Source organism: Lepisma saccharinum, unplaced genomic scaffold (genome assembly GCF_977018435.1).
Source record: "Lepisma saccharinum unplaced genomic scaffold, izLepSacc3.1 HAP1_SCAFFOLD_10, whole genome shotgun sequence".
Taxonomy (NCBI): Eukaryota; Metazoa; Arthropoda; class Insecta; order Zygentoma; family Lepismatidae; genus Lepisma; species Lepisma saccharinum.
In genome coordinates this window covers 150,012-163,427 of record NW_028142895.1, presented here as the reverse complement: position 1 = coordinate 163,427, position 13,416 = coordinate 150,012, and the positions used below count along the sequence as shown (strand labels likewise).

The 13,416-nt window shown below is 39.6% G+C and overlaps 1 protein-coding gene across 1 annotated transcript; it reads left to right on the top strand.

Annotated features, from left to right (window-relative positions):
- The first annotated feature begins 7,099 nt into the window (after positions 1-7,099).
- Positions 7,100-7,428, top strand: LOC145982252 (uncharacterized). Its single transcript, XM_083115829.1, has one exon. It carries the CDS (start codon positions 7,140-7,142, stop codon positions 7,416-7,418), a length of 279 nt encoding a protein of 92 aa, XP_082971955.1. The 5' UTR covers positions 7,100-7,139; the 3' UTR covers positions 7,419-7,428.
- The last annotated feature ends 5,988 nt before the right edge of the window (positions 7,429-13,416 follow it).

Genomic DNA, 13,416 nt, shown 5'->3' with positions numbered 1-13,416 from the left:
TACGTCATCCTCCTTGTGAAATCCACCGGAAACCACAATGTCGATCAAATTATTAGAGAAAACAGGCCAAATCTTTTTTATTCTCCAAGTTAGCAAGGAAGTCACTGAATTTGTTGGGGATTGGCACGGATCCATTTTCTATTACTCTCCTTACTAAATTAGTATGTTTCAAGCGCCTATCCCTTGTTCCACCCTTGATTGAAGTTGCGTTATACCGATCAAAGGTGACATCAATCCTCTTAAAGCTTCTTCCCATAGAAACAACAAGGTTAAGAACTACATCTGCCAGTTGACCAAAGTTTAAAAACTCCTGCAGGCTTTCCAAGTGCAACAACCAATGCTTGACCATCTATTATAACGCATGACGCAGACGGAATTGATATATCAGGTGGACAAATTACATCCTTGGTCATCACATCAGCTAGAATGGCTTTGTTTCCTGTTCTCAGACTTCCGTTTGTGTTGGCAAGGGAGATTGGAATTGGCATTAGTTCATGACACACAATGCGATTTAGATCCACATTACGACCTGCCTAATAGGCAGTTACGAGGCGCTGGAGAATATTGCTGTCAGGTTTCAAAATGGTTTCCTTGCCACTTACTACCAATTTAACTTCATAGAGGGACTTAAAGGTCTTTGAATTTGACTTACGTAGAGGATCACTTAACTTGACTTGTGTGCGACTTTTACCAGGGGCCATCATCCTTTCCTTCAGTGTTTCAGCTTTGAGGAGAGTATCTTGAATATCTGAAGAAGCTAAATCCTTTGTTTGTGGCAATGTTCTGGAGGAACTGATAAGAAACATCTTAAGATGATGGCTCACAGGTGCAGGTCTTTTCAAATTTATAAGTGGATCCATGGTTCTATGTTTCTATCATTCTGAAATAAAGTAAAAAAAGAAAAAAAATGTATCATAGGTTTTGTCATTTTTGTGGTTCTTTTGTTTAAAAAAGAGGAAAAAAACTACAACAATTTTCAAACATGTCAGATTAGAAAACATAATATTCGGATTCAGCATACCCAAAAACATGTTTTACACCAAGATCCCTATTTTCTTTCTGCTCCTTTCTGCTTGGAGCTCATTTCGTATGGCTGCCATTTTGTTTTTTAGCGATTTGGAGCACATAGCTTAAAATTTCAGATTGGAAAACATAATATTTGGATTCAGCATACCCAAAAACATAATGTTTGACACCAAGATCACTATTTTGTTCCTGTTCCTTCAAAGGTTATTTGGAGCTCATTTCGTATGGCCGCCATTTTCTTTTTTAGAGTTTTGAAGCACATAACATCAAAATCGAGAGTGGCAAACAAAATATTCGTACACCACATCAATTACATTCAGAAAATGTTGTTTGCCCGCTTTTCCTCAAAAATGCTTCCTACACTTTTTACAGCCAAAATTCTGAGAATTTGCACCAGTCTAAAATATACATTCTGTATTACTGCAACTCACGATGGTTGTCCATTAGTAATGTAATCTTGAGACAGAAACTGCACTCGTACTGTACTCTAGAAGAAAACTACAGCAATGCTAAAATCTAATTAATAGTGCCTTTGAACAGAAATTGGCATACCTATCTGCAGTGGCGGCGATTGGGGGGCGCGGTTGCCCCCACTTTTGTCACTTTTCCCCCCGCACTATGCAAACTTTATCTTCCGTGCCCCCTCCCCCTCTCCACAAATTCTGACATTTAGTAGGGTGGGATTAGGATCGAACCCGGAATTAATTACTACAGAAATTATCTTTGGGGATGTTGTTCATGTACTTCGGGGTAACTAATTGCCAGAATGCCGAAACCTTACGCCTTGGGGAAAAATAGATATCTAAGGAACAATATGAGGGACTAAATAGGCTTTGTAATGAATATTATGTAAAATACTTTTTGCCACAAAACCTTATCAGAAGGTTATTATGTGTCCATATATTATATCAGTAGCTGAAATGTTACATATCAATGTATGTATAGAAGAGCGTAAAATTCGAATTGTAGAAGTACAGGGTGGCGCGTAAGTCACTTTGAACTAATGTTGGAATGAGGAAACAATGATCGAAAGTGTTTGTGTTTTTAGATGTTTTATTGCTATCACGAGCACTACACATAACAAATATTCTAGTATATATCGCAATGCACACCGGAGCTGCTTTTTCATAGAACGTCCAAGCAGCCACACTGTTCGGGAGCTCTCGCCTGACTGGCGTAACGTTCTTACTGGCGTGCGTATAAAGAAAACAAATGCATGTTGCTATGCGCGCAAAGCGCTGTGTTTCTTGATGTGACATTTCAATGAAAATAATAATGATTATCATACAGAAAGAGTTCGCTGATAGTGATATTTCGTGATCACTGATAGGTTGGAGCCATGCGATTTTGCCTTGTGGGGTATGGTTAAGGACATGGTGTACTTCTCACACAGACGTAGAGTGATTGTGACTTATTGGGTGAGTTGAAATTGGGGGCCACTCTGTATTAAAGTAAAAAAAATATAGTGGAAACTTGTACGTTGTAACATGAATGTTTTGAAATATTTGAAGTCTGTAAGAAAATATCAATGTCTATGTACATAGGCGTAACTTGGCACTTGACTATGGATGCCGTGTCCAATTGGAAGCCGATTTAGTATTATCCTTTCTCTGCCGGAGGGATTGTGTGAGGTACGACATGCACCAATGATGGGTGTGACAGGACTTTGCTCTCCCCATCAGCAAACTTTGGCAGCACCAGAAGCCTTTGGAGCCCTCACTGACAGAGAAGGACAGTAACGGTCGAAAAATTCACTGCACTGTGGGGTGTCCGGAAGAGAGTGAAGGAATCCGAATAAATGAGGACTCTCTGCAAAGTGTGAAATTCAGCAAAGTAGAGCGCCTTTAGTATTGCACAAAGTTGTGCCATGCAGATGGAACAGGTAGAATGTAAAGAAAAGCTGTAACTTGCAACGTGGCAACACACCGCTCCTTGCTCCGGCTGGTCAGTTGGAAGCATCAGTTCTCACCCAGGGATCGGGATTAAGACGATCCACATTCCTCCAGGAAGGAAACCACAGAATTGCGACACGTGACAGTAAATAAAATTCAAATACTTTATAATTAAAATGTCCAAAATCTTTAATCACGAATCGCGCGCGTACATACTGATTCGCACAAGTTAAAATTATATTTTGTTGGGTCATGCACGCTCGTAGGCAGTGATAAGCAATTTATTTAACACGAGAGTCCGCGCACCGCCTTCACAGTTAATAGCCAGACCTCAACTGCCTACCTCAAGCGCGAGGCGCAGCATAACAGATTGTTCTAACTTACAATACAAACTTGTAACATAAAATAACACAAGAGAAACTGATAATTTATATAACATATCAATGTTAATTAGTGAAAGTAAGCTAAAATTCAGGTTGGCAACAATTAAAAATGCCAACGTGGAAGTTTTTACATCGCCAAAACCAGGTAGCGTGGTTCCCCCACTCCTAACACAAACAGCCAATAGGAAAACCATATTTTATTGAAAACGAGGGAGAAATACTTTGCTAATGTTACAATATTAAACTATATGAAAATAACTGATTTTATCAAATAATTCATATTTGCCCTTGCACATAAAAATGATTAAATAAAGATTTAGTTTATAACGAAGACAAATTACTTCAATCTTGTACATTGTTGAACAAAAATCGATATTAAGAAGAAATGTATTTAACTTGTGCTTAAACAACAAAATTTTCGTGAAAGATAGTAATAATCCTAACCATTTTGAATTTAAAAAACAATGAAAACGTTGCATATATTATTTGGGATAATTATTAGACTATAAATTCTGAATAAATCTTGCAAAAATACGCGAATAATAATATAACAAGATAAAACGTAAATATATACATGAATTATGAAAACAATTAAGTATAAATAATTTAATCCAAGTTCTTAACTTGAAAGTATACGAATAAGATAAATGCCAATATACGACTGAAATCTGCCTAACATGGCGGTCGTTACAAACTGTGAGAGTTGACAACATGTGGCAACCCACTGATTCAACACATATGAACTCATCCGTACAAAAAAAAAGTAAAATTGGGTTTTTCGATCGAAAGTGTAAAATCCATTAGGTTCCCCTGGCTTTGGGAGAGCAGTTATGAGACAGGTTAATGGGATATGCAAGCAATTCCCAGGTAGAGAGAGAAGGAAAAGTGGAGGCACAAGGCAGAGCTGAGCTCATCTGCACGAACACAGAGTGGCCTTGTGGCACGAGGATGTACACTCTGACAACTAAATGCATCATATCGATTGATGCACCAGAATGCATAGATTGATGCACTAAAGTGTGTTTTATGACTTCTTCAAAGAATCCGATTCACATTTGATGCATTTTTGTATGTCGTGAAAGAAACACTAAAGTGCATCATTTGATTCAAGTGAGGATTCCTTTCAGTCGAGATGCGCTTTAATGCATCAGATGATGTTCCTTGATGCATCTTCCTGCATCTTTTTACATAAACTCTGTAGCTCAGACCAAACGTTTAAGTGCATCATCAAAAAGATGCATTCTGGTGCATCAAAACGCATCAACTGATGCATTGAAGTGCATCACGACTGTAAGAAATCCTCACTTGAATCAAATTATGCACTTTGATGTTTCTTTCATGACATACAAAAATGAACCCAAATGCATCAAATGTGAATCGGATTCTTTGAAGAAGCCATAAAACACTCTTTAGTGCACGAATCGATGCATTCTGGTGCATCAATGGATATGATGCATTTAGTTTTCTGTGTGTAGGCGGTACACAGTCAACTCTCTATCGTCAGTGACTGTGCTAAGATGGATGGGTCTGACGCCTCCAAAATCAAGTAGACCACTGAACCGGTACGAAATGCACTGGAACAGAGATGAATACCAGCAAGAAGAACAGCTTTGAGGATGCAAAGTTGAGAGAAACGGGAAGTGGAATGCACTCACATCGACAATCGAGCTTCGACCTAATGAGAGAACAATAAAGTCGAAAGAGAAGAATTCGTTCAGAACCCCAAGATGTGTGACTCAACACGTGGAAAAAGTTGAGAACTCGTAGAAAAAGTACTTCAGCTGGAAGAGATGAGATTGCCAGGGACCGAAATCTGGGAAGTGCTAACCACGACAACGTGTGTTCGAATGGATTGACAAGTTCAAAAACGGTCGGACAAGTGTTAAGCGCGAAAAAGCACCAGAATGGCCATTCACATCCACTACTCACGACAACATTGAGCAAGTCCGTGCCATGTGACCCACGAGTAACTAACGATGAAGTGGCAAGTCATCTGCAACATTGTTCCTCTGTATTGTGATGCAAGTCTACGGCAAATTTTGGTCCATAAAAGAGAGCTTACTTATAAATGGAGGGTGGCGCGGCCATTTTTACCCTGTAAACACTACAAGTAAAAAAAACAACAATTGTGAATCTCAAAAATACACTAAATCAATGACAAATGCACACTTTATTGACATGCCTTCGCAGAAAGCAGTGAGGACAACCTAAAGAAAATTACGGCAAGAGTGACCAACCCTCGTATGTAGAATAATTCCCCAAAGATTCCATCATTTGGCATTTTAGATTTGAATTGCCCTAACATTGGGAACATTCCTATATTAAAAAAAAATATGTAGTATTTAATTCCGGATTGGAGCAAACTTTTAATGATTGCTGTTCTTATTTGGTGAAAATGGATGGTGCTTAGGCCTTTTTACCCTGTAAACACAAGAAAAGATTGTGAAGGTCAAATATACACTACGTCAATGACAAATAAACACTCCATTGATATACCCGCAAAGAAATCAGTATGGAAAACCTAAGGAAAATTACAACAGAAGTGCAGATACTTTTTGGCTCACCCTCGTATGTAGAATGATTCCCCCAAGGAAATCCTGCACCTCTCAGATAAGGTTTAGCTTTCATCAAAGGGAACTTCCTGGCCTGGGCATGGATGTTTGTGAATGTCCATTCATCAATTTCATCATATCATCACTCATCCCTATCTTCGCAAATTAGCCAAAAGTGGCGCAAGAAACAAAGTAAAATAAAGCAACTCAATCAATCATTCAAACGGAACTTGCTGCTTTGCAAGAAAAAGATTAATGATGAAGCCATTGGAGTATTACCTTGCAAATTGTCCATCAGCATGTTCGTGCATTTTATTTGATCCAATAAGAGCTTCAAGAATTAAAAGAAAACTCAAAACAAGCTACTAACAACTTCTACACCAGCATACCTAAAAATCCATCGCTTAAAACACATAGGAGGTAAGAGAAAAATTAATGAAAATAGTCATGGACAATTTGCACGGTAAAACTCGTGGATCCCACTGTACATTGAGCACGTTGTTAGATGAAACAGGACTACAGAAAAATAAATCCAAATCCGATTGGGTTCAAACATCGGTAAGAGGTGCCAAAACTGGGGAGAAGACAGTTCCACTTTGTAGATAAGGTTTAGCACAGTGTGGGGGCAAAAGTGGGGGCAACTGCTCCCCTAATCGCCGTCACTGAATCCAAACATTGATGTATGCCTGTTTTTAACATCTATTATCCATATTTTCATACTGTCTGTATATATCCTTGTATCTCATGAATATCGTATTGCTGAATGAAATAACACCATATTATAAACATTTAGAAATTGTACACTATTTGCATTAAGCACATACATTATATTTTCATTACTTGTTAGTTGGTTGATTTGGTGTTCTAAGTCCACATTATGCACAGCAATCGGGACTCGACCTACAGTTTAAAGTGGGATACGAACCACTACGTATCTCCACCGGGTATCGAAGGGGAGGCTCTTTTTCATTACTTGTGTGTGTACCAATAGTATATAATATAGTATATAAACTCATGTAGAGATATTGTGTTGGTCTCTTAATGTTGCATGTATTTATCTACTATTATTGAGGGGAGGTGCTTGCCGATTTAGGCAGCAGAAGGGAGACACGACAGTTAAATTTTCAAAACCCCTGGGCTAAAGTATACCAACTATACCGGAGTGTCCTCCATTAGTAGTGCAAAAACCTCAATTTTGATTGTATAAGCGTGGCTATTTGTTTTAAAACACTCTTCTTCCAGGCAACGATTTCTGGACCGGAGGACTGAACCCGGGACTCCTGTGGATGTGGGCCAACAGCGCTCGGCCAGTGAGCCCGGACAAACCGAACAAGGGCGACCCGGACATCAGAGGCAGCGGGCGGTGCCTGAAGCTCGCCTACAGCCTGTCCAGCAGGAGCTACGCCTACGAGGCTGCCGAGTGCTCCACGAGGGAATTCTTCATCTGCGAGTACGAGCTCAATTCCACCAAAAGGCGGGAAAGCGCAAAGGAAGTTGCCATGGGAAACAGCACGACGTCAGAAGCAGCCAAAGAACCAATCGGCGATGTTGTAAGAAGGAAATAGATAAATTAAAATATTACAAATTCAAGATTGTTGTATCAATTGGGAATATCCAGCTTAATTCATTGATCGATTGATTTGGTTGAATTTAATTATTTTTGATTCATTGATTTGATTTGATTTATTGATTGATTCATTCATTCATTCATTTGGTTGAATTGATTGATTTGGTTTAATTTATTGATTGATTCAGTCATTCATTTGGTTGAATTGATTGATTTGGTTTAATTTATTGATTGATTCAGTCATTCATTGGGTTGAATTGATTGATTTGGTTTATTGTACATCGCATTTCTGCCACTTTTGGCTAATCGCAAAGATGAGAATGAGTGGTGATATGATGAAATTGATGAAGATACATACAAAAAACACTCACGCCAAGACAGGGATTCGAACCCGGGGCCTCTGGCGTCATAGGGTGATATGATAACCACTCTAACAAGTAGGCCGGCAATGGTTTAATTTATTGATGACCAAATCTATATAAAATTATATCCTGATATCGGATAATTTTCTATCTGGATTTCGAATATCCGATTATCCGGATATTCTGATTGTCCTATATCCAGATTTATCCGAAATGGCCGGATATCAGAAGCGCTTAAATGTATGCATTATCCGGATAGTTTCGTGGTATATCCTTTGTACTGGCTCTCCGCATATTCACTTGCTCCTCCCCCAAATTTTCAGGCTACTAAATTTAAAAGTTTATCATACTTTTGTTAACCTGTTGGTACCTGAGTAGCGAATTATTGAAGTGTATTTTGCAACGTCCACCCACGCAGTGCTCAGCACCACGGCGCAGGAGTACTGGTACTGGCTGCGTTCAACACGCTAAACACTGCAGTTGGGTGGTCGGCAAAAGTTTACCCATATGTGCTAACTGATTCAGTCGTAGTACAAAGTCTCAGAAATATCTCAGGGCTTGCAGGGTGTAAGGAAAGACTAAACCAGGTTTATATATAGATGTAACAGTTTATTATAATCCTATCACAAGGATGTCCGTTAGCACACTTACACACGTGTCTTGACCCTTACCCTTACCACTCACGTGCATTTACCACTACCACCTTTAGACTCGAAGAGATAAGGGGGGAGCAGGGAACATCCAACTCATTCCTCGCAGTGAGGCGCCAATGGGGAGTATGGGGACCTAATTTTATTTAGGGCCTGGTCGCCGCAGTCGTCACGGGTTCCCCTGAAAGAGAGAGTAGGTTGTCTGGAAACCCAACGCCACACTACCCTGGCGGGGTGCCGCAGGTTGATAGGGGAAGGAAACCTCTCGCAGCAAGCGGAGCGGGTCCTCTCACTCTAAAGTGGAGTTGTTCTCTCTCGCCAATAAGCGGAGTGGGGTATCTCTCACTCGAAAGTGGAGTGGGTTCTCTTGCCAAAGGCAGAGTTCAACCTCTCTCGCTGGAAGGCGGAGTGCGGCTTCTCTCGCCCGCAGGCGGAGGACAACTTCTCTTGGGTGCTTGGCCTCTCGCAAGAGCGTAGTGCAACTTCCTTCCTTCCTTCCTTCTTAAGGATGCTTGGACTCTCGCAAGAGCGGAGTTATCCTTCTTCCAGGTCCGTTGGTAAGAGAGATCTTATCGGGAGCCGACCAGAAAGCCAACTGAATTCCGGGCTTCGCTGCGCTGGCTTTATACTCGCGGTGGCGCATGGGTGGTGAAAATAGTAACTACAAGTACGCGTTGCTAACTCATTTTTTTACATATTGCAACCTTCGTACTGAGAAACATCCAAGAAGTAACATTAAGAAAACACTAGTGGGAAAATTACTAGTTGCACGTGTCAATATAAACTAAAACTGTGTGCAATCAGACAATACAATTAATAATGAGCCTCGCAGGACTCTGCAATCCTAAACATCGAGTTGAACAGTGTAAACGACAATAAATGATAACATTTACCAAATACAACGACCACGCAGGGTCTAATAATGAGCGAAGTTAATAAACCTAGAGGTGGACCCGTCAACATTTACAGAATACAGCGACCACGCAGGGTCAAATAATAATAAGCGAAACTAATAACCGTAGAGGTGGATCCGTTAACACCTTTAAACATTTAGCATGCATTTTTCATCCATACCTTCTTAACAAAATATGATATTGCGACCACGCAGGATCGTTAAATGTGGCGACCACGCAGGGTCGTTACAATTTTCTTATGATTGTGCAAATGTAAATTATTCAGCAAAATAGTTCTGGGCGCTTTTTTTATGGGATGGAAAACTTATTAATTCTCCCCCCCCCATATAAGTGCCAATTTTGATTCTGTCCCCCAGTTAAGTCCCAAGTTCTATTCTGCCCCCCAGTCAGTGGCGTGCCCAGGATTTTCGAAAGGGAGGGGTTACGTATACTTTTTTTTTGGTAGTCAGTCCTCATTTTGTCATGTTTTCCTACCTTTAACGTTCTTTTTATAGGAACACTGGACCAAAATGGGGGTTATAACCCCCCTTGGGCACGCCACTGCCCCCAGTTAAGTACCAAGTTTCATTCTGTTCCCCCAAGTTAAGTTCCAAGTTGGATTCTGCCCCCCACCTAAAAGTCAAGTCTCTGGTTTGATTCAGCCCCTTCCCCCCCCCCAAGTTAAGCCCAAATTCGATTTTGCCCCCCCCCCCCTCCTTAAAGTTAGGTCTCAACGTCCATGTAGATACCGTGCGTACTGACAGATTTTTTATGTCACAAAAAGATAATTCTGAAGAACTTTTTTCAGTTCAGCAAATTTCATCTTTGTATGTCTAATAGTTTCTGAGTCATCGATAGGTATCGTAACGAACCAGTTGAACCATTATTTTCCACCCGGAAATTAAAAAGTCATGCCCGGAAATTTCAGTAACCTGCAGAGCTTTCGACAATATCTAAGAAATTTGGCAACACTGTTCACTTTTGCTTTCATTCATTTTAATTTATCGTAAAACGTAATTATTGTGTTTTTTTCGTAGTAATAAACGCTGATTTAGTCTTTATAATTAAAAGTTAAAATAATAAACTAATTTCGATTATCATCCGTTTTTCTAACTGCTAAATTAAGAGATAGGATGGAGACAATCAGATCAGTTGGCCAAAATCAACATGCGGTTGATAGGGCCAGAGGAACGAAGAAGAAGAAGAATACAGAAAGTGTCATTGATGACGTCATCCACAGAATGCTGTAGAAAGCCTAGACGCCTTAGTTTGCTGTAAATGCAAATTATTGCATACTATATTATTTTATTCATTCTCATAATTTCATTCTTAAAATGATAGTTAATTATACCTAATTATACTTAATTTAATTACATATCAGAAGCAAGGAGCAATTTATAAATATTAGTATTGTCTTATTGGTAAATTAATTTGACGTCCATTGCATCCCCCCTGTGAAGTTTGAATCCCCTCCCCCCCGGAGGAAAGTAGCTGGATTCTACAGTGTGTGAGAGACAGCAATTGATCAACAGTGACTTGTCATTATATCGTAACTAGTATCTAAATGAAAATAAATGAAAAGATTTGAAAGTTTCTAAAATGAAGACTTCCCAGAAGCTAACATAAAACGACATGAATTATTTAGATTTGCTAGTCACTTTGTTTACGGCAATAAAAGATTTAAATAAAGCTCATTAAGACATTTTCCAAGCCTTCGTGTTAGGAAGAGAAAGAAAACAACCAATTTATTTTAGATTACATGCCACTATGAATCATATGACTAGACCGAGAATATGCGAATGTATGTTTTTTTTTTTATTAGAAAGGCATATTTCATTTTTTTTATGTGCAGAGGTTCCCATCCTCCCCAAAGCCAAAGGCGCATTTTGTTTTGATTAAAAATTGATAACTTTACATATTGTGTCTTCTCTAAGGCTTGATTGATTGATTTAGTTTATTTTACTTCGCTTTTCTACCACTTTTGGCTAATCGTGAAGATGAGGATGAGTGATCATATGATGAAATCACACTCAGAAAGGATTCCCGTGTACAGGCTGAAATTCGAACACCGGGACCCCTGTTGTCGTAGCGCGCTGTGCTTGTTCTTCATATTCCATACAATTTTAGTAGAGTAAAAGCGAAAATGGTGATGTGATCAGCACCACGTCCCTGGTCGCCTTTCCCCACCTCTCCAACTTTATACGACGCTGGGTGGGCGACGGAGCCGCTTGAACAGGTGGGAAAAAATCCAGGGTCTCTCGCATGGTAGTCAGACAGCCACGCTGTGCTAACCACTCAGCCACGGAGGTCGACAACGACTGATCTATTTTAGTAGAGTTGTATTCCTAATTGCTATTTCTATCATGTTTTTATATTTTGCATATTTTAATGCATATTGTTAAGGTTTTTACGACATGCTTTGCTGTCTTTTAGTGCATATAATAAATGTTCAGTCTAGATATGACGTCTCATCCAGCGATACAAAAGAACCATACATAGATTAAGTCACGTTCTCTTTGGTTGATAGGTGTGTCTGGAAATTCTTGACATTGAACATGTATTAAGGTCTGTACCCATTGTGTTCTACATCGACGGAAATAACGCAATGACGTCAGAGCTAGGTGTGACAAAAACACACCTTACAGCCATTACAATTTCCAAAGGACCTCGACGAAATAGTCGCTTCGGGAAAAGGAGGTATTCAGTGCTCTGTGCCCGCATGACAAACAGTCGTTACCAGATGTTCTTCTGAATACATAACGCATGCGTGAAGATTCAAACGGCAAGCATCCATCTTTGTCTACCAAAATGTGCGTCATAGCTTGTGTTTTCCAGGTTCATTTTCGTAAAATATTCACGGGAATCTATGGTGTATTACGTCACAAGGTAAATAAGTGAGATTAAGTATTGAGATGGTAGTCGCACCATGTGACGTGCATGTTCAAACGACATGGGGAATTCTGGCTTGAAATTCTACTTAATAAATTATGTAAATGATGCTGAAAAAGTGTCTGGATGGAAACAGGAGGATGTACAGTCATGGAAGAAAATATTTCCCCCATAGAACCTTAATACGAGTAGTATCATGGGCAGTGGCGTATGTTGAGGTCAACATGTGAGCTATTTCGCCATCCTGTAGTGTTCAAATTGAAAAAAAAAATACTGAAAAAAATTCTCAGGCATGTTGTGGGATTAAACTTCAAATCAAGAATCACAAAATAGTAATAATAATAATTACTATTGTTATTGCTCTTGATCCATTTCATATTGAAATTAATTATGCAGATTTGAAAAATTGATTTTTTCCCTACATTTTAGTGTTTGAGCTTCGGGCTTCGCAGGTAGCCTAGCGTAGAATATACGCCCGTGATTATGGAGAAAGTATTTCTTTCTACGACTGTACAATAAGTGTAGGGTTGCTACCGAGACGAGATATGGCTAAGTCTCGTTTCGGTTCGTAATCAAAGGGTTTTTCTGTGCATTAAGTGGGCTTAAAACAAAAGCCCAATCTCGTTTCGGCTCGTGAATGTCACAGCTTGTTTCTCGATTTTTTCGGGAAGGGGGGCTAAACATCATTTTGAAAGGGGCATGAATACTGATGTAGGGAGCAAGGAGGGGTGAATACACCCAGAATTTTAAAAAAATGATAAATAAATGCATGAGCACCCGGAGTATGATAAACTATTGAGATTCATGTATGTATCTCTGACACATCTTCTTTATCTGCTCACTACAAGTTGTTATCGCTTTAGTTTGGATAAGATGGTAGGAGTAGGATGTCTTCTCACTGCAGCTATGGGCATGATGATTTAGGCCTCTCCCTTCGCACAAAATCCTAACAATGCCCGAAATTTCCCATCTTTGTGACTTAGATTAGTGGAACCCTGTCATCAACACACCTAAACAAATCATGTTGACGGCGGAATCAGAAAGTTCACGCGTAATATCAGTGAATGTTAATTATTCTCTTGTGAAATTAGGGTCACAATATTTAATTTCCCACTTGAAAGGCCACGAAAAATGTCCAGGGTGGGCTCGAGCCCCAAAAGTATATCAGGTAAAGGGAGGCAGATGGCGTACAACATTGTCGT